Consider the following 24,093-nt stretch of genomic DNA (forward strand, 5'->3'; position numbering starts at 1 on the left):
TTTGTTTCAGGAGTTCAAGGAGTCCGCTGTCAGGTTGTCTGATGCTTCACAGAAACTGAAGTTCGTGTTCAGCTCCAACAAGAATCCCAGGAACCAACAGAAAGAGCAAGAGGTACTGACCGTGTCAAGTTAAACTATGACGTTTAGTTACTTCAAGGATTTGTAATATATTTCCTTGAAAATGTTAATGACATTTTGTTGATCAGATTATGGACCTGACATCATCAGCATGCGGTGCAGCATCACAGCTTTTGAGCAAGGTGCAGCAGATGTCGGTGGAAGTAGGAGGAGATGCAGGAGAGCGGCTGGACGGGGCGGGAACTAGAGTCGCTGAGACGACTAAGAACATGCTGACCACTGCACAGGTACACGACGCTGATAGGCTATTGTTGTGCGCGACTTTTGAAAGATTAACAAGAAAATTTTAAAGAATCTCGAAAATTTAGAGAATACGGATGTTGTAATGGAGATCTATCCCATATTCGAGCCGCGGATGTGCTCACAGTGTAAATGGAAAATTACTGATCTTTTGGATTTCAACATAATACCCATACTATCTATATATAACTGCATGCTTAAGCAAAGATAGAAAAGTTAAATTACAGTTCACTTCTACTTGTGTATCAATTTTCCTTTTCTGTTCTTTGTTTAGGAACTATCGATGATCCATTAATCTCTCTAAAAATATGTAAATCTTGGTCTGTTAGTGATTATGATACAGTTTTAATTTCTGGGCGAATACTGGTATTTAAAAATCGGCTACGATTCATAATATTTAAGATTTTCTCTCCCAAAGCTCTTCTTAGTTTCTGGCTTAGACCCGTTTTAGTTCTCATTGTCTGCGGCTTTATGGCAGGGAAATGGGAACCTAAATTCCTACGCGCTCTATTTTCTTCTGATTAAGTTCGTAACGGGATCTGTCCGTGATATTACAGATCCAAGATCCCGTTTCAAATATATATCCAATAATTGAGCTTTTCCTCGGGTAATCCCAACCTTGATTCTTACAGTACATTCGTGTGATAATCGCTGTAGATTTTGGCTAAGTAGGAATTACAGTGGGGCGAGTTTGTGAACAGTAAAGGCCCCAAAAACAGTATTTCAGGCGAAATACGGGCATTTTCATAGATATTTATTTGAAGTATGGTGAAGATTTTCATAGTCTAATAGATATTTGACATTTCAGTTGACAGCTCCATCAATCTCGGATGCTCGTTGTCAGTCAGCACTACTGTCATCAGTGGACGCCGTGTCGGGATCGAGTCAGCAGTTGCAGAACTGCTGGAGACAACTCCAACACCCTCACGTGGTGCTATTGGACCACGACCATAAGTTGCTCGAAGACAAGCTAGATCACATCAGGAAAGCCTGTCAAGAAGATCCTAAAGGTGTGTCCAAAGATTCCTTACTCGAATATTGATTGAGCTTCATAACAAAACATTACGATAGCTTTTTGATTCAATTAATGAATGTCACTAATTTTCCAACAGGGCCCAATGAGCAGCAGCGCCTGCAGTTCATCAGGACACTTCCTTCAGCCAAACAGAACTTGCAGACGGCTGAAGACTTGATCTACAAGGTTTGCCTCTCTCTTGGCCGTTGACTATGTTCCTCGTATGTTTTTGTTTGAATATGTTGTTGACCACTGACTTGCATGTTGGTGTAGCCGGTGAGCAAGCGAGTGTCCAGCCGCGACGTGCCGGCGCTGGAGCATCGTCTGCAGCAGTCGGTGGCGCGGCAAAACGCCAGCGTGGCCGACCTCCTCGCCGCCACCGCCGGTAGGTGCCTGCTGTAACGTGGTGCAATGGGGCATTGCTGTGACAACCCTGATCGTTAATGACCCGGTTTTTAATCACCCAAATCCTCTCTAAAATTGATTTTAGGTGTCTTCATTGGAACACTATATGACAAGATAGGAAAATAAGTAGGTTAAGTTCTTTCTGTACTTAGTAGAACAATTTGTCACAGCTATAGATTCTGATAGTTCTATAGTGGTTAATTATTTTGTAAGTTCTTAAAATACTACCATGAATGTTCTAGACGCTGATAATCCAGACTACGAAAGAGCTGATGCAGCAATCAGGAGCATCACCGAGACGATGCCTGAGATGGTAGAAGGTTTGTAATTAACTAAACTGACTCGTGATGTGTTTAATTGATAATACCTCCAGCTCTGAGTCTAGAGAGATTAGAAATGTTCAAAGTTTCACGTTTGTTTTCAGACGCTAAAGCACTAAGTGCAACTGGAGATGAAACGAGCAGGAAAGCTCTGTTGGATCGTATTAAGGCGCTTTGTGAGGCTACTAAAGCGTTGTGCGGAAATGTTGAAGATCCTAAGGTCAGTTTTGTGACAAAAATGATACAATGGAATATCGTTTTTCTATTTCTCGATCCTGAATGAAAAGGACAGCTGACAAGCTAATAAATTTTGTTCCAGGAGTTCAAGGAGTCCGCTGCCAGGTTGTCGGAAGCTTCACAGAAATTGCAGTTCGTGTTCAGCTCCAAAAAGAATCCCAGGAACCAACAGAAAGAGCAAGAGGTACTGACCGTGTCAAGTTACATACACCATGGGGTTCAGTAATTTCAAGGACCTGTAATATTTTTCCTTGAAAATGTAAACGACATTTTGTTGATCAGATTATGGACCTGACATCATCAGCATGCGGTGCAGCATCACAGCTTTTGAGCAAGGTGCAGCAGATGTCGGTGGAAGTAGGGGGAGATGCAGGAGAGCGGCTGGACGGGGCGGGAACTAGAGTCGCTGAGACGACTAAGAACATGCTGACCACTGCACAGGTACACGACGCTGATAGGCTATTGTTGTGCGCGACTTTTGAAAGATTAACAAGAAAATTTGAAAGAATCTCGAAAATTTAGAGAATACGGATGTTGTAATGGAGATCTATCCCATATTCGAGCCGCGGATGTGCTCACAGTGTAAATGGAAAATTACTGATCTTTTGGATTTCAACATAATACCCATACTATCTATTTATAAGTACATGCCTAAGCAAAGATAGAAAAGTTAAATTACAATTCAGTTCTACTTGTGTATCAATTTTCCTTTTCTGTTCTTTGTTTAGGAACTATCGATGATCCAGTAATCTCTCTAAAAATATGTAAATCTTGGTCTGTTAGTGATTATGATACAGTTTTGATTACTGGGAGACTACTGGTATTTAAAAATCGGCTACGGTTCATAATATTTGAGCTTTTCTCTCCTGAAGCTCTGCTTAGTTTCTGGCTTTATCGGTTAATCCCAACCTTGACGCGTACAGTATATTCGTGTGATAATCGCTGTAGATTTTGGCTAAGTAGGAATTACAGTGGGGCGAGTTTGTGAACAGTAAAGGCCCCAAAAACGGTATTTCAGGCGAAATACGGGCATTTTCATAGATATTTATTTGAAGTATGGTGAAGATTTTCATAGTCTAATAGATATTTGACATTTCAGTTGACAGCTCCATCAATCTCGGATGCTCGTTGTCAGTCAGCACTACTATCATCAGTGGACGCCGTGTCGGGATCGAGTCAGCAGTTGCAGAACTGCTGGAAACAACTCCAACACCCTCACGTGGTGCTATTGGACCACGACCATAAGTTGCTCGAAGACAAGCTAGATCACATCAGGAAAGCCTGTCAAGAAGATCCTAAAGGTGTGTCCAAAGATTCCTTACTCGAATATTGATTGAGCTTCATAACAAAACATTGCGATAGCTTTTTGATTCAATTAATGAATGTCACTAATTTTCCAACAGGGCCTAATGAGCAGCAGCGCCTGCAGTTCATCAGGACACTTCCGTCAGCCAAACAGAACTTGCAGACGGCTGAAGACTTGATCTACAAGGTTTGCCACTTTCTTGGTCATCGGCTATGTTTCTTGTATGTTCTTGTTTGAACATGTTGTTGACCACTGACTTGCATGTTGGGGCAGCCGGTGAGCAAGCGAGTGTCCAGCCGCGACGTGCCGGCGCTGGAGCATCGTCTGCAGCAGTCGGTGGCGCGGCACAACGCCAGCGTGGCCGACCTCCTCGCCGCCACCGCCGGTAGGTGCCTGCTGTAACGTGGTGCAATGGGGCATTGCTGTGACAACCCCGATCGTTAATGACCAGATTGTTAATCACCCAAATCTTTTCTAAAATTGAGTTTAGCTATCTTCATTGGAAAACTATATATCTCGGAAAAGAAGTAGGTTAAAGTATTTCTGTACTTAGTAGAACAATTTGTCACGGCTATAGATTCTGATAATTCTACAGTTAATTAATCATGTTGTAAGGTCTTAAATTACTACCGTGAATGTTCTAGACGGTGATAATCCAGACTACGAAAGAGCTGATGCAGCAATCAGGAGCATCACCGAGACGATGCCTGAGATGGTAGAAGGTTTGTAATTAACTAAACTGACTCGTGATGTGTCCAATTGATAATACCTCCAGCTCTGAGTCTAGAGAGATTAGAAATGTTCAAAGTTGCACGTTTGTTTTCAGACGCTAAAGCACTAAGTGCAACTGGAGATGAAACAAGCAGGAAAGCTCTGTTGGATCGTATTAAGGCGCTTTGTGAGGCTACTAAAGCGTTGTGCGGAAGTGTTGAAGATCCTAAGGTCAGTACTATAATAGAAATTATACAATAAAATTTCCTTTTTTTATTTCTCGACCTTGAATGAAAAGGACAGCCGACAAGCTAATAAATTTTGTTCCAGGAGTTCAAGGAGTCCGCTGCCAGGTTGTCTGATGCTTCACAGAAACTGAAGTTCGTGTTCAGCTCCAACAAGAATCCCAGGAACCAACAGAAAGAGCAAGAGGTACTGACCGTGTCAAGTTAAACTATGACGTTTAGTTACTTCAAGGATTTGTAATATATTTCCTTGAAAATGTTAATGACATTTTGTTGATCAGATTATGGACCTGACATCATCAGCATGCGGTGCAGCAACACAGCTTTTGAGCAAGGTGCAGCAGATGTCGGTGGAAGTAGGAGGAGATGCAGGAGAGCGGCTGGACGGGGCGGGAACTAGAGTCGCTGAGACGACTAAGAACATGCTGACCACTGCACAGGTACACGACGCTGATAGACTATTGTTGTGTCAGACTATTGAAAGATTAACAAGAACATTTGGTAGAATCTCGAAAATGTAGACTACAATTATATTGTATTGCTAAGCCATTGCGGACCCGAGCCACGGATGCGTTTATTGTACCTCTAGATTCAATTGGACCTTTTGCATTTTTAATTGATTGGTCAGTAGTTCAGTTCAATGAAGGTCAAGCATGGAGCATTGATTAAATATCCTTTTAAACCCAGTTCAAAAGTCTTATCAAAGCTCTAAATCTGATCGCTACACATTTCAGTTAACAGCTCCATCAATCTCGGATGCTCGTTGTCAGTTAGCACTGCTGTCATCAGTGGATGCCGTGTCGGGATCGAGCCAGCAGCTGCAGAACTGCTGGAGACAACTCCAACATCCTCACGTTGTACAGCTGAATCAGGACTGTAAGCAGCTCGAAGACCATCTTGAACACATTAGGAGAGCTTGCAGAATTCCTATTGATGGTTGGTCTTAGAAGATTTTCAAAAATTTATAAATTATAAATACTTCCCACTGTAGGCTTTCTTTGATTAACGATTGTAATTTTTAATAGAATCTAGTACTGTTTTTTTCTCTTCATTTAGGTTCCAAGTACAGTTTCCTCCTTTTTCTTAGTACTAATTAATGCTAACACATTTGTTCCTTGACGCCTAAGTGATGTTGTTACATCACTTAGGCGTTAAGTAAAAGTAGCAACAACCTTAAAATTGGCTTTTGAAAACTACACTTCTGTTAGGAAACACACTTTTGTTGTAGTAGATAGAAGCAGGTTTTTTTAAATTTTTTATTGCCCTTGTAGGCAGACGAGCAGACGGCCCACCTGATGGTAAGTGGTTACCGTTGCCCATGGACTTCAGCAATGCCAGGGGCAGAGCCAAGCCGCTGCCTACCGCTTAATACTCTCCACAAGCATCTTTTAAAGAAGCTTATTAACGTTCACACTAATATTATCTGGGCCATTTGCCATTTTGCCGACATTGTCAATCGTTACGTCACAAAATTCCGTTGCTGAAAAGCTATAACTCCCATCTCTCTTTAGTCCCCTAAAAGGAAGGTTTTTGGAAACACCTGTTCTACACTGCTATGAATCTATTTTTATAATTCTCATGAATCGACATGTGCGGTCATCAGGTCAAAATTATTATTCCGCCCAAATTCCGTAAATAGTTTTTTTTTTAATTACTTAAATGGGTGGACGAGCTCACAGCCCACCTGATTTTAAGTGGTTACTGGAGCCCATAGACATCTACAACGTAAATGCGCCACCCACCTTGAGATATAAGTTCTAAGATCTCAGTATAGTTACAACGGCTGCCCTACCCTTCAAACCGAAACGCACTACTGCTTAACGGCAGAAATGGGCAGGGCGGTGGTACCTACCCGCGTGGACTCACAAGAGGTCCTACCACCAGTTTTGGCATTTAAAACATTCGTTCGGACAGATACGACAGTTCCATCTCGACGAGAGCAACAACGTCTGAAATTCATCAGGACTTTACCTTCGGCCAGGCACAATCTACAAGCTGCCGAAAATCTTCTTAATGAGGTAAATACATTTTAAATTTATTCTAGACAATTCGCAATTTTGTAGCTTAGATTGATTCGTGGCTAAAGGGTTACCGGTGCCCATAGAGGTGACGACTCGAATGTCCCTTTTCACATTGATACCAGAGGCTGACCTCTTCACTGTGTCGTATGACTGCCTCATCCTTGAAACCGGAACGCATAGCTGCTTCACAGCAGACATACGCGTGCAGACATAATATGTGGTACATACTCGTGCCTGTTTATATAACTATATAGGGTATACTGAAATACTTGCGATAAAAATTTCCCGAAAATAATGGTAATCCAGTTACGGTGATACCTTACACGGTAGCACTGAATATGTATGTGGTTTTAGTAAAGACTTAAAGTCCAGGTGGGCAGTTTTTTTTTTGCTACCTGTGCTGATAGCCTTGAGAGGCTATTTCAGCTTCGCCCTAGCATGTAGGTGAGCTCACGGGGCTCAAACCGGAGTGATGCTGACACTGGCCCTAGCAAGAGCAGTGCTTCGCAGAATCTACCATTGGATCGGGAACGCGACCCACTTTGAAGATCCGGCGAGAAACTCAGTGGGCTGTGTCTGTGGGCTAAGGTGGACAGTGAGACAGTGGAGTTATTAATGCGATTAATTGTTAGCTGAACAGCATTTGAACTCTGTGTTGGTATAGCCGGTGAACAAGCGAGTGTCCAGCCGCGACGTGCCCTCGTTGGAGCATCGTCTGCAGCAGTCAGTCGCACGGTACAACGCCAACGTTGCCAATCTCCTCGCCGCCACCGCCGGTAGGTGGCTTCTCTAATGTGTTCGCATGATTTGAGCTTAGCTTTATCTATACTTCTATACTAATATTATAAAGAGGAAAGATGTCTGTATTGAATAGGCTCCGAAACTACTGAACCGATTTGAAAAATTCTTTCACTGTTTGCAAGCTACACTCTTCCCGAGTGACATATGCTATAATCTTTTTTGAAAAAAATTAGGGATCCTTACTAAAACTCCAATAATGTAACCTAAGGTGTAAAAAAATTACCTAAAATATTCTTTACATCGCGTACCCTGCGAAAACTATTGATGATAGAATAAACTAATGTACTACGACTTTGTAAAACACATCATTATTTACAAAAATTGTCGTGACAGCATATGTCTAACTATTATAGTTATGTCGCAATAAGTGTTCTTTTATTTTTAAAGATAAAACAACGTCAAATGTCGTTGAAATTTTTGTTAAAGACCCGAGCGGAGCCGGAGCGGGTCGCTAGTGGATAATAAAATAAATAGTATAAGCTATTTCACAAAATCCTTGCCGATATAAAATCATTTAACTGTCTAGATGCTGAGAATCCAGATTACGAAAGAGCTCACGAAGCGGTCAAGATCATAACGGAGACGATGCCTATAATTGTGGAAGGTTTGTGTCAAATTCGAAATTTTAATGCTTAAAGTGTTATATTAATTCATCTCAAATTGATGGTATGTTTGTTTACAGATGCAAAGGCACTAAGTTCTACTCAAGATGAGGCAAGCAGAAAAGCTCTGCTAGAACGTATTAAAGCTCTTTGTGAAGCTACTAAGTCTTTATGTGGTTATGCTGAAGATCCCATGGTTAGTATTAATATAAAAAAATATGCGTGATGTCGTGGGACACCGGATTGGAACGAAGTTCCTTATTATAAAAATATTAATTTTAAGTTCTATTCGAGGTATAAAGAAAATAAAACTGGAGGTTTCGCAACAACCCACGGTGTTTCGGTAACGTGCGAACTTATTGTGGTACACTTCATTCAGTCATAAGAGTTAGTGTATTGCGCAAACGAACGCTCTGAGATCGTGGTCAATGAATGATAAAAAACTATGTTACTTTTTGTACGTTATTACAAAGGTCGTACACTGTGTGCATTACTAATAAAACTCTTACGTTACGGACGTTTTTTCCCGGTTAGGGTACTCCTCCGCATCGTCCCATAAGGAACTTCGTTCCAATAATTTGAAAACTCATTTCGTCTTCCACTTCTGATTTCCTATACGGAGAATAAACATAAGTTGAATTGGTGTGTTGCAGGAATTGAAAGAGTCTACATCCAAGTTATCTGATGCTTCACAAAAACTCAAGTTTGTGTTTAGCTCCAACAGAGATCCCACAAGCTTACAGAAAGAGCAAAAGGTAATGGCGTCAATTAGAATATTTCTGGTTAATAACGTTGTCTAAACTAATGTATCGTCTAAATCTGATTACTGCACCATGGGGTCCATATTCGAATCTCAGCCGTGATCCGTGATTATTTTTTTGGACAAGTCCCATACGGTCATCAAGTCTTAAATCAGAATTCCCTGTACTACGGGAACCAGAGATTTACATACATATCGAGGAGCGACAGGGGTTTTTATTTTAAGCGACATTTCGCTTAATATGCGACATTTGTCTTTGTAATTAAAGATGCGTTTTATTTTGTATTAGCATCAACAGTTCGATGTTTTTAATTGAACTTCAATCAAATTTACTCCGTTTAAAAATAGCTGAAGAAGTTTTTTTGTTATGATATTTTTTCCAAATTTTAAACTTTAAACGGCTGTTCTGTAAAGGACACGGGCCATTTTCGGTCCAGCTACTCGTGCTCATTTATGAAATATCTATAGAAAATAAACATTTCATATTTACAAACTTATTATAAAATTTAAGGGTATTTTAATGGTGGGATAATTAAAATCCTAAATAAAAAAAAACTAGCATTACTAAGCTACATTGATAATATTGAAGGAGTTGCCATAGATAAAATATATTTATATTTTAAACAATTCACATTAAATCTTCTTAAAAAATCTTTTAAATATCTCTGCATCCCCATGAACAATATTGATTTAAATTTATTTATAATAAAAGGGATATATAGACTGTTATTTAAATTTAATTTCATTACTGTCCTTGAACTTCGTTTAGTGGGCCGTGCAATGTATGGAGAGTGGCCCATGTCCTTTGCAAAAATATTGCTTATACTAAATAGCCTTTCATCCCTCGATATATAGATACTAGACACTCAGACAAAGAGCAAACAGACCGGTTCACCTTGTAATCAGGGGCACTCAGCCATCAGGAATTGTTCAAGATAATACCATCGTCTCGTTTTTACCATCACACCTCCCGCCACCGGAGTAGAGTTCATCCATACTACCTGGAGCCACTGCGGTCATCCACAGTGCGTTTCCAGAGATCTTTTTTGCCACGTACCATCCGGCTATGGAATGAGCTCCCCTCCGCGGTGTTTCCCGAGCCCTATGACATGTTCTTTTTTTTTTATTGCTTATGGGTGGACGAGCTCACAGCCCACCTGGTGTTAAGTGGTTACTGGAGCCCATAGACATCTACAACGTAAATGTGCCACTCATATTGAGATATAAGTTCTAAGGTCTCAAGAATAGTTACAACGGCTGACCCACCCTTCAAACCGAAACGCATTACTGCTTCACGGCAGAAATAGTCAGGGAGGTGGTACCTACCCGCGCGGACTCACAAGAGGTCCTACCACAAGTAATTACGCAAATAATAATTGTGCGGGTTTGATTTTTATTACACAATGTTATTCCTTCGCTGTCGAAGTCAATCGTGAACATTTGTTGAGTACGTATTTCATTAGAAAAATTGGTACCCGCCAGGGATTCGAACACTGGTGCATCGCTCAAGACGAATGCACCGGACGTCTTATCCTTTAGGCCACGACGACTTCATAACCCTAATACGAAGGCGATTGGGCTGACAGCCCTAACCAAGCTGCAGATCAGCATTCCCGAGTCCTCTTGTTCCGTCCGCCCCGCGATCGGGCAGTTATCTTCACTCCTCTGATCTGAGCGATCAACTCCCAACTCTTCTCTTGCCTAATATAAAGAACGAATAAAGTAAATACTTTGTTTATCAGATCATAGATCTAGCATCATCAGCATGCGGCACAGCCTCTCAGATGTTAAGTAAGGTGCAGCAGATATCGGAAGAGATAGGAGGAGATGCGGGAATGACGCTGGACGTGGCTGGAACTAGAGTAGTCGATTCTACAAAGAACATGCTGACCACTGCACAGGTATAGGAGATTTTGAAAAATGAAATGATGAAACTGATATGAATGCCACCATCTCCTCTAGGATATGAGTTGGTACAAGTAACAACTTGAAACATTAAATTAAATAACTGGGAACAAATCACGCACTGTCATCCGAACTCAAATTAGGATTCCCTGTGTTATGGGTACCAGGAATTGATATACATACTTATATACATTTGAAAATATACATATTTCCCAGAAGCCACAATTATTAACACCATCGTCAGACATCGTAGGGGCGAATAGGGGGATCGAGCTAAGAGAAATATTGAGTACACCAATCACGTTTGTTGTCTTAGAACAATTTAGAAATCTTCTCTTGACGTTAGCAAACGAAAACGAATGACAGTTCTTAGGACGGAGGCACCGCTCTTCAAGAAGGCTGGTTGGTAAGTGTGATGGCGTCTACGCGTCTCCATCAGCTAAACTCTGTCGTAGCACGAAGTTGGCAGCACGCTCTCGGGAATCGTGCTGCTTTTCGTTTAGCTACCAAACTAATTACCGTCTCCGACACATAGATAGATACAAAGATCAAACAAAGATGTTCATCGCATGAATTTTGCCCGATGTGGGAATCGAAAGCACGACCCTCGGCGCAAACATTCAGGAGAGCTAGCTACTGCAACAAGCAGTCTGTCATCATAAGTTTATTATTATTATAAAAGCCCATTGCAAAAGAGTATCATTATATTACTATGGTTCCAGCACTATTTAGGTCGTCGGGGAAGTCACTAAATTAGATATTTAGATCAAGTTCTCTGTTTGGAAAGCAACGAAGGAGTCACTTATTGGGTTTAACTGTACAGCTTATAGGCACAGCACGTAAGATAATGTTCGGGAGACTCGTTAATGTTAATAAATTCTTCGACCGCGATCAATATCATCTTCGGCCATCGAGAAACAGATATCCCGCGTGCCCCTAGGTGAGAGAACCTAGTAGGAACAATCTTATGGAAATTCATATTTCTGCACAGCATAAAACAAAGTAATTTTAACTAACCTATAATTCACCTAAGATCCCAAACTAAACATTTTCTCCCAGTTAACTGCACCATCCATTGAAGAGCCGTCGTGTCGGTCAGCCTTACTCGCGGCGGTCGATGGGGTCTCCAACTCGAGCCAGGAGTTGCAAGATTGCTGGAAACAACTTCGTCATCCTCAAATAGGGGTATTGGACTACGAACACAAACTCTTGGAAGATGAACTGGAACAAATCCGGGTCGCTTGCCAAGATGCCGACCTGCAAGGTGCGATTGTTCAAATTGGAAATTCGGTCTAGTTTTTAGGTCGCTCTCACAGACTATGATGTCTACCTATTTTGTAAGTCGCCACAAGAGCATCTCGCAATTTAAACCATGGTTATGTGTATTAATCGCAGCGGGGATGTAGCATTATATTTTCATTTCTCTGAAAATCAGACCACAACTTGTCAGATAATGTTTGGTTAACTATAAACATGTGTTCTCACTCGAGCCTAAACCTTGAATGTGGAACAAGGTTTATTACGCTTCGTCCGTATCTTCCTCGCGATGTGGCTAAGGAAATCCTAAACTGCTCTGTCATGTAGAGGCAATAACTTCAAATTGGTTTAGTGTAGGAAAGAGATTAATATATTTCTAATATGGTCTATTAAACAGAATGTCTGCTGTGGACGTGCTATAGAAGTTTTGCTTTGTTTTAGGGCCTAATAAAATACCCATAACGGAGAAGCCGAAGGTACTCCAGAAGCCATCTTCAATCAAACCTGGTATTGCGACTAAACCAAGTTTGAAAGCCAAGCCGTTTACTGACCCAGTTATGAAGACCAGCGATGGAAGTGTTCGTAAGTGGTTTTTTTTTAAATATCAATATTTAAGAAGCTAGTTATTATGGGAACCTGTAAGCCTTCTGGGAACTCTGCCAACCGGCGGTGAGCTAACGCAGATTTTCTATTTATAAGTCGCTTTACCTAAATAATAATTATTTTTATTCATTTATTAGATATAGTTTTTAATAGAGTGGAACCTAGAATTAATAAATAAATGTCATATTTTTAGTTATTATGGTCATTGGAGCTACTATCAATCAGGTAATAACCACACCAGATTACAGTTTGGTAATTGTCACTTCCAAACTCGATGTTTCAGATCCAATAAAATAGCTTCTATTGCTACACTTCAAATAGGAATCCATGTTTTCTTTGCTGCGAATTTTGGCAGAAATAAAAAGCTAATCGTAGAATAAGCAACATCAACTTCATCCTCTCCCTAATGACAAGAAATGCATAATCTTATCCCGTTTGAGCGTAGCTGGAATAGCTCTTACCAACGACGATGTAGGAAAAATAATCTTGATGTTCGTGACTTAAACAATTGATAAATTGTAACACCCCAAATGTATGTAGATAAACTTCGGGAAAATCAGTTGAAGTCTCCGGTGGCAACGTCACACGTACAGTCATCGGGCGTGAATGCAGATCAAGAGAAACTTCTCGAAAGACTCAAGACGACTGTAGATGAAGCGAATAAAAAAATACGAGAAGTGGAAGATAAAATAAAACAGGTATGGTGGCTAGTGAGAGGTAGATCTTGGTTATCAAACTTTATAGTTTAGCTTAATGGTGTGGAGTGGTCACCATCGCTAGTGACATCGGCATTTCTAGGGTGTAAGATTGAAAAAGTATGGTTTTTTTTTACCAAATCTTAAACATACCATATGAATTTTGATCTAGGTCTCTGATGTGATTCGTGCGGAGTCACAATTGTGTACATTGGCTAACTACATAAGATACGTATAACAATATTATTAGGTGGTGCAGGCTTAATTGCAGACAGACACGTACGACCAGCCTGACAGGAATTATTCACTGCTGTTTTAGTAATTCTAGAGATATAGTTGACTTGACTGTGGGGGGGTGGATCCCAGTGGACACCCTTACCCAAGCTCTGCCGCGGTGGTGAATGTGGTGATATTGGGATGGACTCTGTTTCCTTAAAGGGTGGTATGGCGATTGATATAGATGAGGTCATCTATGTATAGTACTTAAATCATGTAAAAAGAAAATGCCCTGATATTACTTTCGGTGTTTAGACTGAATTCTAAATCACTGCTGAGTGAAAGTGCCTGAGAGATGTGAATTCAATTAAAACAAAAAAAATTTGATTCTGACTTCAAAAAAATCCTCGAGCGTACTATTGTACTAAAACCTCTTCGTAAGTCAAGGCTTAAAATGGATGATAGTGGAATGGTTTTCAATTCAAGAAACATTACATTTTAGGCAAACGAGCTTGGCGAGGTCAAGCCTTTGTTGAACATTAGCTCAAGTGAACTCTCCAATAAGAAAAAGAAAATGCAGGACAACTTAGCGTTAGCGAGTGTTCAAGTGGCGTCTTTGGTGGCTGTAAATTGTAAGTATGTAATGTTGGTGAAAATTTTGAGGAAACTATGCTGATAAATAAATAAGGCAACCCGGGAGCAATCCTCACATTAGCTACCATTAATTGAGGTTCATGGACACTACAATTTGTGTAAGATCATATAGATGCTATCGTTGCATTCGCTCTAGCTTAAGTCTTCAGTTGGACAGTTTTCATTAAGTGATTCGCCTTTTTAACATTTGGATCATAAGCACTCTGCTTAGTATAATAAGTAAAAATAATTAATCTTCCACAGATGCTGATAAAATAGATTATGAGACGGCACAGAAATCCATAAAATCATTACCGCAACTGACTTCTGATATCGTACAGGGTAAGAGGTCAAAAATAGAATAGAAACGTCCGTAGCTTAAAAGATAAAACGCTCGCGCATTCTTATTGAGCGATGTGACTATGCCAGGGTTCAAATCCCGCAAGATTTTCTTTGTAAATTTTATGAAATATAAACGTGTAATAAATTCCAAAATTTCTATTTTACCAAATTTTTGGTTGGTGGTAAAAGCACTGAAAAGTAGCAGTTATTGTCATTCTGCCCAATTTAAGTGGAACTTAGATCTTATATTTCGAGATGTAGGTTGTGATTGCTATAGCGGTAGGCAGCGGCTTGGCTCTGCCCCTGGCATTGCTGAAGTCCATGAGCGACGGTAACCACTCACCATCAGGTGGACCGTCTGCCTACAAGGGCAATAAAAAAAATACGTTCCGGTTAGTAGTATGTACCTACCTAGTTAAAAAAATAAAACTAACTAGGAAAACTCTTTGAATAATACTTAGTCTCTTTACGCTAATGATGATACCTAAGTAGTTGTTAAAATCCTAAAGCTCTTTGCAGCAAGTTACTTTTAATGAAATATATATTTCTAGATGGAATATTAACCAGCAAAACGTTGAAGACTGACGCAAGAAAAGCATTTCTAGATGATATGCTGAATTATTGCGAAGCTACGAAGCAACTTTGTGATACCGCTAAAAATGATAGAGGGGTATTCTACTATTTCATTTCTAATTTCTAAACCTTAGATGCATAACGTATTTTCAAGTTTTCTAATTGTTTCATATATTATAATAGCTTTAATACGAAATTCCAGAAAATATTGGTATCTGATAGACGAGCACATACGAATTCATATAAAAGTGATTTTCAAACACATACAAACTCATTTAATACGCCAATACCAAAACTAAAACTCGATAATCTCACGCACTCTTGTGTACAAAACCGATTTATATTTCATTAGTGTGATTTTGTTTAATTACCTGGGTGTATAAAGTCTATGCGTTCGTAAATGTTTTGTCTGAATAGAATCAAATTTGTTATTGGCACTTCAGTGAAAATTTATGCCAGAGTGCCATAAACGCTCAAAGGACGATTCCTGATTTTATCCTATAAATTGCTGTTGTTCATACTTTTGAACTAGAATAGATTGTTTGGTCATAGTCATACTAGTAATAAATAAAGTTCCGTACCAACATCAGCCCATAACTGGACATAGGGCTCTCCCCAATTGCACAATACTCGGCATCTCTCATCCAGCTCTTGCCAGCGAGACTGCATGGATCCACCGAGTCTGAGGGAATCCTGCATTATGTTTGTCAATTCGCGGACTCCACTCAAGAACACGTTTACCTCACACGTTTACCTCAACACTATAATATGGTGTATATAGTACATTAAATACATCTTGACACGTGCGATGTTGCAGAGTGATATTTTTAGGATCAAATTCTGTTCATACAAATGAAAGACTATATTAACGAAAAATTAAGGGATACGATCTTTTTTGATAATCTATGCTAATAGACTTTAAAAGTCGATGATTTCTCTTAACAGAAAATCAATGAAGCTGCCATCGATTTTGGTGATAAGTCCACCAAATTGCTGTACAGTGTCAGCTGTGATGCTGACCCGGCTTTAGAAAAGGAGGTAAGAAAAAAAGGGGGACCAAATTTCAGTATTCGAATTTAAATAAAATTAAATAATACATTTTAATATTAACTATATTTATTAAATTTTAGCTCAATTTCCATTTGATCTCCGAGTGTAGTGAGCTAATGTGTTTCGTTGTTAAACATAATATTATCACGTAACACCTGAAAAGCAATCGGAGGAATCTACAAAAAATATACAAAACGAAGTTGATAGGTGAACTCTCTGACGATGCGGCGTCAGTTTCTGGGTTTCTCTGTTTCGAGGGGCTACTCGATATTAAATACACCGAAACAAGATAATTGATACTCAACATAAGAGCTATTCAAACTTATATACATTCCAGTTTGAAGGTTTGAACGCTTCAAAGTGAAAGTTATCTGTTTACATGCTTACCTATGATAAGCATCAATGTCACTTGCTTGATAGAAGACGGTCGTGGCTTAATCGCCGTGTAAAATTTTTCAAACGCTTTTTGAATAAGTACGTGTCATAACGCTCAAGGATCTGCGTGGAAGAGGTTCGTTCCAAAGTCGAATGGTTCACCGACAACAAAGTACTGTTACTCTGGTATGAGTAACGCCATCTATCGCCGAATAGTCGAATGAATATCTAATAGTATCTAGAACGCTCGAGAAGTATAACGCCATCTATTGTCAGATAAACACATATCGAAGGTACTCGACTTGTGAGGAATCGTTCTCGATGATTCTAGGGATGTCGTATCGACTATAAAAGCGTTGCAGAGATTTGCAGTCAGTTAGTAATCGGAACTACTCGAAGCGAAAGAAGCGAATCGAGAGTTTTAAAGTGCTAGTTGAGTGTTTTAATTGTTCGAAGTGCTACAGTGTTAACTTGCACTTTGGTAGATTTTTTATTTATCCCGAACCTCAGCGCGTAGCAGTACGTAGCGTTTTCATTGATTGTACCATAATATGCAACAAGCAAAAATGAATCTTATCATACAGATAATAAGCCGCGCTAAGCAAATAGGCGACAGCGCGTCTCGTCTAGCCATGGCTGCCGCGCACTTCGCTCAGGACTGGAGTGACGGTGGCGTCAATCTGCAGGAGATATGCGACGGCGGTGCTAATTGCGTGGATGCGGTCGGGAAACTAGTCTACACTTCCAAAGTGAGATATTTATATTTATACTACCATACATATTAGGTAACGCTTCAGATAAAGAAGATACGATAGATCTTGGAGATGAAGAAATAGCTGTAAAAAAATTATATTATTGTTATATTGCACACTAAATACCAATTTCAACCCACATTCCCAATCCACAACCCAATATTCACTGACGAGCATACGGCTCACCTGATGGTGAGTGGCTAGCTACCGTAGCTTATGGAGGTCAGCAATGCCAGGGTCAGAGCCAAACCGCTGCCTACAGTTAAACTTATATACAAGACGATCAACTGAAATTTATATTGCATTCAAGTTACGTTATGTTACTAGCGATATAACAATAGGCAGCAATATATATGTATGAAGCTGAAATATGAATATTATTGGAGTTGTTTTTGCTATTTAGGATAGGTACCACCACCCTGCCTATTTCTGCCGTGAAGCAGTAATGCGTTTCGGTTTGAAGAGTGGGGCAGCCGTTGTAGCTATACTGAGACCTTAGAACTTATATCTCAAGGTGGGTGGCACATTTACGTTGTAGATGTCTATTGGCTCCAGTAACCACTTAATACCAGGTGGGCTGTGAGCTCGTCCACCCATCTAAGCTATAAAAAAAAATTACAGTAGAGGTCGCGATGTCTACTTGTAGCTAGGCATTGCTACAAGCTTAAAACTCGACGCCTTGTTTTCAACAGCTCGTATCTCCGACAATCAACAATAAGTACAGCCAAGAAGCCCTAATCACTTCCGCTGATGTGGTTTCCGAACACCTCAAGACTTTCTCTGGCGTCTGGAAGCCACTATCCAGCGACCCTCGCCAGGCCAAAGACGTCTACCAACTGAACGAGGAGGCTCAAAATCTAGAAAAACTTCTGGAAGACTTAAGGGGAGATGTGAAAGATGGGAAGATAGCGAAAGCCCGGGAAGAAGAAAAGCTGGTCATAGAAAACTCTCCACTCAGACAATTGAGCTGTGAAATCTTGAATGGAGCTTTGGTAATAATACACTATTTATTTTTAAGGCCTTCTCGAACAAAGTGGCCCACTAGTTTATACTATTCTGTGCAATTTTGTAACGAAGAAAGGGTATTCTTTTACCAATTCAGACGCAAATAAATCAATATCACATTGCCAAGGGCCGAAAAACATACAGTCTATTTAGTACGTCTAAGTAGCTATACTGGTGATGGAGATAATTTTCTGCCCGTTTTTTAAATAAAAAAAATGTGTAGTTGGGTGGACGAGCTCACAGCCCACCTGGTGTTAAATGGTTATGGAGCTCACAGACATCTACAACGTAAATGAACACCGGGGCATCGCTCGACACGAATGCACCGGACGTTTTATCCTGTGGACCACGACGACTTATGTATATAAGTATATACCATTACATATGTATATAGGGCTCATTTTACTTGTTTCTGCTACAGACCAATCGTGTTGAGATAACCGCATTATCTACCTTTGCATACTCGTAATAAGAGAAGTAGTTGCTTCGGTAGTCAATTCATAGAAGTTATCATTCTTTCTACACAACCCCTATTATAAAGTCTGTATTTATCTGTTAGAAATCATCCGATTGTATGGAGCTACCTGTATCAATGAGGCAGAAATATAAGGACTACGCTTACAACCTCAAAAATGCGTTGAAGGACTTAGATTTAGCCAACGACAGATATCGCAGAGCACCTTATGTAAGTACAGCTTAGTTATTGTTTCTTTGCAGTTTTGAAACATCATGCATTTTTTAATGGCTTTCGATGGAAGACGAGCGTGTAGCGCGGATAATGTGTGGTTACTATCGCTTAAGAACAGCAATGCTTCAAATATAGCCGAGCTGATTTTAGGTGGAGATTTTGCTTTAACCTCATTTGGACAAGGACATATATGACAACACTGTGAATAGGACTTTATTGAAGATCTCCTATCTCCTCATCAAATATAACTTTTTGTTTGGATTTATATTGTCAGCCCGTTTGAGTGCTACTTCTTATTCTGCACAGCAATTGTGCAGCCGATTCGGAAGACAAGACATTATTACGAGATGCCATGTTTGGTTTTTGTTATATATCCATGTTGGTATTTTCAATCCAATGTCCAGCTATCTTTCGAATTATAATTCAAATAGCTTTGAAAGAAACAGTGACAAAATTATGAATTACCTATTCTCCACATATATTCGGAAATGCGTTTCCTCTTGAATTTTTAATTTATAGGTTTTCTCTGGATATTTTATGACACGCTAGCCATCTTATGGAGTGTAGTATGGTCTTTTAGTTCGGGACGTCACTAACCAACTAACTGACCAAGTAGAGCTTAAACATTGACGATATCATCCTTTAGCTATTAACTGAGCATTTGAAAAGTAATGCTTGTTTTTATTTTAGGACACCGATCGCGCTATCGATTTGGAGAGTGCCATTGAAAATTTGAAGATCTCTCTGCTTCAAACCAGACCTAAAGTAAATGATGCGGAGAGTAGCAACGTAGTGGATATAAGGGTGTGGATATTTTTGTAACAAAATACCCAAATAGATATTATGTTATGTAGGTGATTGACCGAAATCTTGTGTTTAAACAGGATTTCTTACAAGATCTAACCATTGAAGCGGACAAGTTAACTGAAAGAGCATCGGAAATTCACTCCGAGTGTGATCACGAGAATATAGAAGTAAGTTATAGATTTTGGAAATTTTTATTGGCTATTGGGGCTTTTAGTTTTTTTTTTTAGGATTTTGCTATTTTTTTCGGGTCAGAAGGCAATCCCAGACTTTTCCCAACACGTTGGAGGTGGTAGGTGGAACATGTGACGCTAAAGACCCCCGTTTTTCAACAGTTTGCGTTCTAGTCTGAGAGGCACAGATAGGGTTGAATCCTTTCAAAGCACCAGGGGTTGTTTGCCGGGAGTTGTTAGAATTTTGGAAGTCGCAATTAATATCCATGAGTTTTTAAACCCAACAACTTGCTTGACTTCTTTGATTACTGTTTTGATTTATCTATATTTAGTTTCTAATAGCCTCTCATCCATATGGGGAAATATGTAGCTATATTTATGGATTAACTATATATTTATGGTACTACTGTCCTGAACATGTTGACCGACTTTAGAGCTCATAACCAGATTATCCTTGACATTCAAAATGTACTCTTTAACTCGACCGATATGGGTCTCCACGATCATATTGCTTTTAAATGGTAAGGATTGATGAGTACGAGACTGGGAACAAATCACGCGCGGTCGTCCGGCCCTAAATTAAGATTACTTGTGGGTACCAGAGTCTAACAAACAAATTTATGTACGCTGAAATATATATGACGGAGAGGCTGGTTCCATGGTGTTTTTTAAATGATTCTCTTCATCATTATCATTGCCTTCCATAGTGACAGTGAGTAAAGCTCATTTTTCGAATGAATTCCATTTATTACATTTCAAGTATACAGCGATAACAATAGAGAGCTCCGCTCCGTTCGGTTGCTCGAGTATAAAGCGGGGGTAGCTTAGTCATGGATACTCATGAATACCGTCTTAAACAGTTGTTGACATGCGTAACATTAAAGAAACAGTTCACTTTAACTATTTTTAATTAATCAAATAGTGACGTTGCGCCGATATATACATATATGGATAATTAACACGCAGACAAAGAGCAAACAAACTTTTGTTCATCACACGAATGTTTGCTCGATGGGAATCGAACGCACGACCGTCGGCACAACATTAAGGGGTTCTAACTACAGCACCACTGAGTCAGTCGGTCACTTTTGTAACGATCTGTCCTATTACGCTAATCGTGAGTTTTATATGATATTATAATGTTTTAACAGAAAATAAAAGAAAATTGTCACGACATATCATCGAAAGCGTTCGAGCTGATGCACGAAGGAAACCAGGACGGAGAAGTCTTAGAGCAGTTCGGAGAAGTACAACTTCTTTAAGTTTTTGTTTACTAAAATCGACAGTGTTAATAACTATCCTACGAGTCTTTTATCGTACTTAAGTGAGCGAGCTCACGGTCTACCCGGTGCTAAGTGATTACCGAATCTTATAGAAATTATAGCGCAATTGCTGTATGGCATGGCGAGATAATGGCATCCACTCGTGTGTACTAGTAATACCACCAGCAAACTGGCGTAGGACTAGTTTTACTGGTAGTAGGACGTCTTGTGAGTCCACGCGGGTAGGTACCACCACCCTGCCTATTTCTGCCGTGAAGCAGTAATGCGTTTCGGTTTGAAGGATAGGGCAGACGTTGTTCTGTAAAAACGGAGACCTTAGACCTCTTGCCTTAAGGTGGGTGGCGGTATTTACGTTGTAGATATCGATGTGCTTCGTAACCACTTAACACCAGATGGGTCGTAAACTGGTCCATCTAAGCAATAAAAAAACTTTAAGAGAAAAGTAAAAATGAGTTATTCAATGTCCACACATCATAGAGAAGTTTCAAGAGATCACCGTGGCTTCCGGACATTTTGATAAATAGACCACTATTATTATGTAGATTCCTCTGTCATGGATATATATTGTCACAACGCTATAGAACTTTTCTTCGACAACAGACTATTAAATTTAGTAATAGTAATTTTATATCTATATCTTTTGCTGTTTTCTCAATGTACTTATGTCTATTTATCTATATAAATGTGTTATCTAGCTATAGATAGGTACATTGTATGCGTTTTTGTATAGTAGCATAGATGCTGTAAAAAAACTAGGTGTTTACTCATTTTAATACACGAATTTGCTTAACAGGAGTGCAATGACCGTATCAAAACATTACGATCAGTTCTGGAGAAATGCCAAGACCAGAAGACGAAGGAGCTTGAGCATCGACTTGAATCTTTGGAGGAAAGTTGCAAGTTATACTGGTATGTTTTTTTTGGAACGAAGTTCCTTATGGGTCGGTGCGGAGGGGTACCCTAACCGGGAAAAAACGTCCGTAACGTAAGATTTTTATTAGTAATGTACACAGTGTATGACTTAACTTTGCAATAACATATAAATTAGTAATGCACACAGTGTACGACTTAACTTTGTAATAACGTACAGAAAATAACATATTTTTTATAATTCATTTACCACGATCTCAGAGCGTTCTTTTTTTTTATTGCTTAGATGGCTGGACGAGCTCACAGCCCACCTGGTGTTAAGTGGTTACTGGAGCCCATAGACATCTACAACGTAAATGCGCCACCCATCTTGAGATATAAGTTCTAAGATCTCAGTATAGTTACAACGGCTGCCCCGCCCTTCAAACTAAAATGCATTACTGCTTCACGGCAGGCATAGGCGGCGTGCGGACTCACAAGAGCTCCTACCACCAGTAAAATGTTGTGATCTATTTTGAGGAAGACTCGCCCTTGCCACAGAGCCTAGTCGTAGTTAAAAAAAATTGTTTATAACAATATAAGGTAAGATGACTTAAGATAAGATAGCCAATGATGAATTTTCATGTATAAATCACCTACAATGACTACGATGGTATTTCCATTAGCCGGTAAGCTCTCTTGTGCGAAGCAGTCATATGAAGGCTGCAAAAGCAGTTACCTATTGCATTATAATTGAAGTTTTAACCTCATGTGTTGAGGTGAAAGGCAGAAATCACTTGTGTTGTTCCTCACTTAACACCAATAGGACTATTCCTTAACAAGTTAACATGTCCTTAACATGTGTAATTTACTGGTGGTAGGACCTCTTGTGAGCCCGCACGGGTAGGTACCACCACCCTACCTATTTCTACCGTGAAGCAGTAATGCGTTTCGGTTTGAAGGGTGGGGCAGCCGTTGTAACTATACTGAGACCTTAGAACTTATATCTCAATTCTCAAGGTGGGAGGCGCATTTACGTTGTAGATGTCTATGGGCTCTAGTAACCACTTAGCACCAGGTGGGCTGTGAGCTCGTCCACCCATCTAAGCAATAAAAAAAAGCTCCTGGATCCACCCCGTAACAGTACCTACCCGTGCGGACTCACTAGTCATCCTACCACCAGTAAGTGTAATTATAATTCTTCTTATTCAGGTTCGCAGCCAAGTGCAATTTGTCCACTGCCCGAAGCGCAGCCCTAGATGCGACATTGAACGATCTGAACGATATCCAACGACGCGTCATCAAAACTCTGTTACCTGCTAATGAAGTCCAGGGCGCCGTCACCATGGTGAGTGGCAGGTTATCTTAGTACAGATTACATGCTGTGGCTGATGACTGATGTGCTATGAAAATGTGAATTAAAATTCAAGGGACCTTTTTTCTTTTCTTTTTTTATTGCTTAGATGCTCACAGCCCACCTGGTATTAAGTGGTTACTGGAGCCCATGGACATCTACAACGTAAATGCGCCACCCACCTTGAGATATAAGTTCTAAGGTCTCAGTATAGTTATAACGGCTGCCCCACCCTTCAAACCGAAACGCATTACTGCTTCACGGAAAAAATAGGCAGGATGGTGGTACCTACCCGTGCGGACTCACAAGGTCTTACCACTGTAGACAGTACGCAATGTAAAACGAACTGACGTACAAGGTCAATGTTTGCGAACGTGTAGGGGCAATTAAATGCTTACGCTGTGCATTAAGGTTTAAATATGTAACTTGTTTTCGCTTAGATCAATACATTAATAACATTTTTTGTTTATTCTAGTTTTAAGACATGGTCATGAAATACACTACATCGTCGAAATTAGTCACGAGTGGTACATTGCTGGTACTAAATTTAGAGTCTTTTTTAGAAACCCATAATTTTTGTTCAATGTTCGACCGGATTAAAAGCGTTAGCATGTAGATAACGAACGAACAAACATAGATACATAAATTTAAGAGAAACTAGAAAATGTTGCTCAGTTTTGTGTGGCTTTATCAATATCAAAATTATACCTGTTGGTAGGACCTCTTGTGAGTTCG

General features: G+C 39.8%; 1 protein-coding gene across 1 annotated transcript in view; it reads left to right on the forward strand.

The window, feature by feature from the left end:
- The window catches only part of LOC114240276 (uncharacterized), a 103,818-nt gene that overhangs the window by 44,416 nt on the left and 35,309 nt on the right, over window positions 1-24,093 (forward strand). The window contains exons 42-79 of the mRNA XM_089739852.1: window positions 11-112; window positions 207-365; window positions 1,187-1,388; window positions 1,491-1,579; window positions 1,667-1,778; window positions 2,041-2,118; window positions 2,223-2,338; window positions 2,438-2,539; window positions 2,638-2,796; window positions 3,455-3,656; window positions 3,759-3,847; window positions 3,935-4,046; window positions 4,306-4,383; window positions 4,488-4,603; window positions 4,703-4,804; window positions 4,899-5,057; window positions 5,352-5,553; window positions 6,532-6,635; window positions 7,303-7,414; window positions 7,966-8,043; window positions 8,122-8,237; window positions 8,695-8,796; window positions 10,544-10,702; window positions 11,766-11,970; window positions 12,405-12,545; window positions 13,107-13,264; window positions 13,980-14,109; window positions 14,375-14,452; window positions 15,004-15,122; window positions 15,971-16,063; window positions 17,035-17,199; window positions 17,895-18,194; window positions 18,767-18,892; window positions 19,586-19,699; window positions 19,780-19,869; window positions 21,024-21,119; window positions 21,949-22,064; window positions 23,217-23,352. Coding sequence (XP_089595978.1) covers window positions 11-112; window positions 207-365; window positions 1,187-1,388; window positions 1,491-1,579; window positions 1,667-1,778; window positions 2,041-2,118; window positions 2,223-2,338; window positions 2,438-2,539; window positions 2,638-2,796; window positions 3,455-3,656; window positions 3,759-3,847; window positions 3,935-4,046; window positions 4,306-4,383; window positions 4,488-4,603; window positions 4,703-4,804; window positions 4,899-5,057; window positions 5,352-5,553; window positions 6,532-6,635; window positions 7,303-7,414; window positions 7,966-8,043; window positions 8,122-8,237; window positions 8,695-8,796; window positions 10,544-10,702; window positions 11,766-11,970; window positions 12,405-12,545; window positions 13,107-13,264; window positions 13,980-14,109; window positions 14,375-14,452; window positions 15,004-15,122; window positions 15,971-16,063; window positions 17,035-17,199; window positions 17,895-18,194; window positions 18,767-18,892; window positions 19,586-19,699; window positions 19,780-19,869; window positions 21,024-21,119; window positions 21,949-22,064; window positions 23,217-23,352 — 4,917 coding nt within the window. The remainder of the gene's footprint in view (window positions 1-10; window positions 113-206; window positions 366-1,186; window positions 1,389-1,490; window positions 1,580-1,666; window positions 1,779-2,040; window positions 2,119-2,222; window positions 2,339-2,437; window positions 2,540-2,637; window positions 2,797-3,454; window positions 3,657-3,758; window positions 3,848-3,934; window positions 4,047-4,305; window positions 4,384-4,487; window positions 4,604-4,702; window positions 4,805-4,898; window positions 5,058-5,351; window positions 5,554-6,531; window positions 6,636-7,302; window positions 7,415-7,965; window positions 8,044-8,121; window positions 8,238-8,694; window positions 8,797-10,543; window positions 10,703-11,765; window positions 11,971-12,404; window positions 12,546-13,106; window positions 13,265-13,979; window positions 14,110-14,374; window positions 14,453-15,003; window positions 15,123-15,970; window positions 16,064-17,034; window positions 17,200-17,894; window positions 18,195-18,766; window positions 18,893-19,585; window positions 19,700-19,779; window positions 19,870-21,023; window positions 21,120-21,948; window positions 22,065-23,216; window positions 23,353-24,093) is intronic.

This window comes from Bombyx mandarina, chromosome A1 (genome assembly GCF_030267445.1).
Source record: "Bombyx mandarina strain Sakado chromosome A1, ASM3026744v2".
Lineage (NCBI taxonomy): Eukaryota > Metazoa > Arthropoda > Insecta > Lepidoptera > Bombycidae > Bombyx > Bombyx mandarina.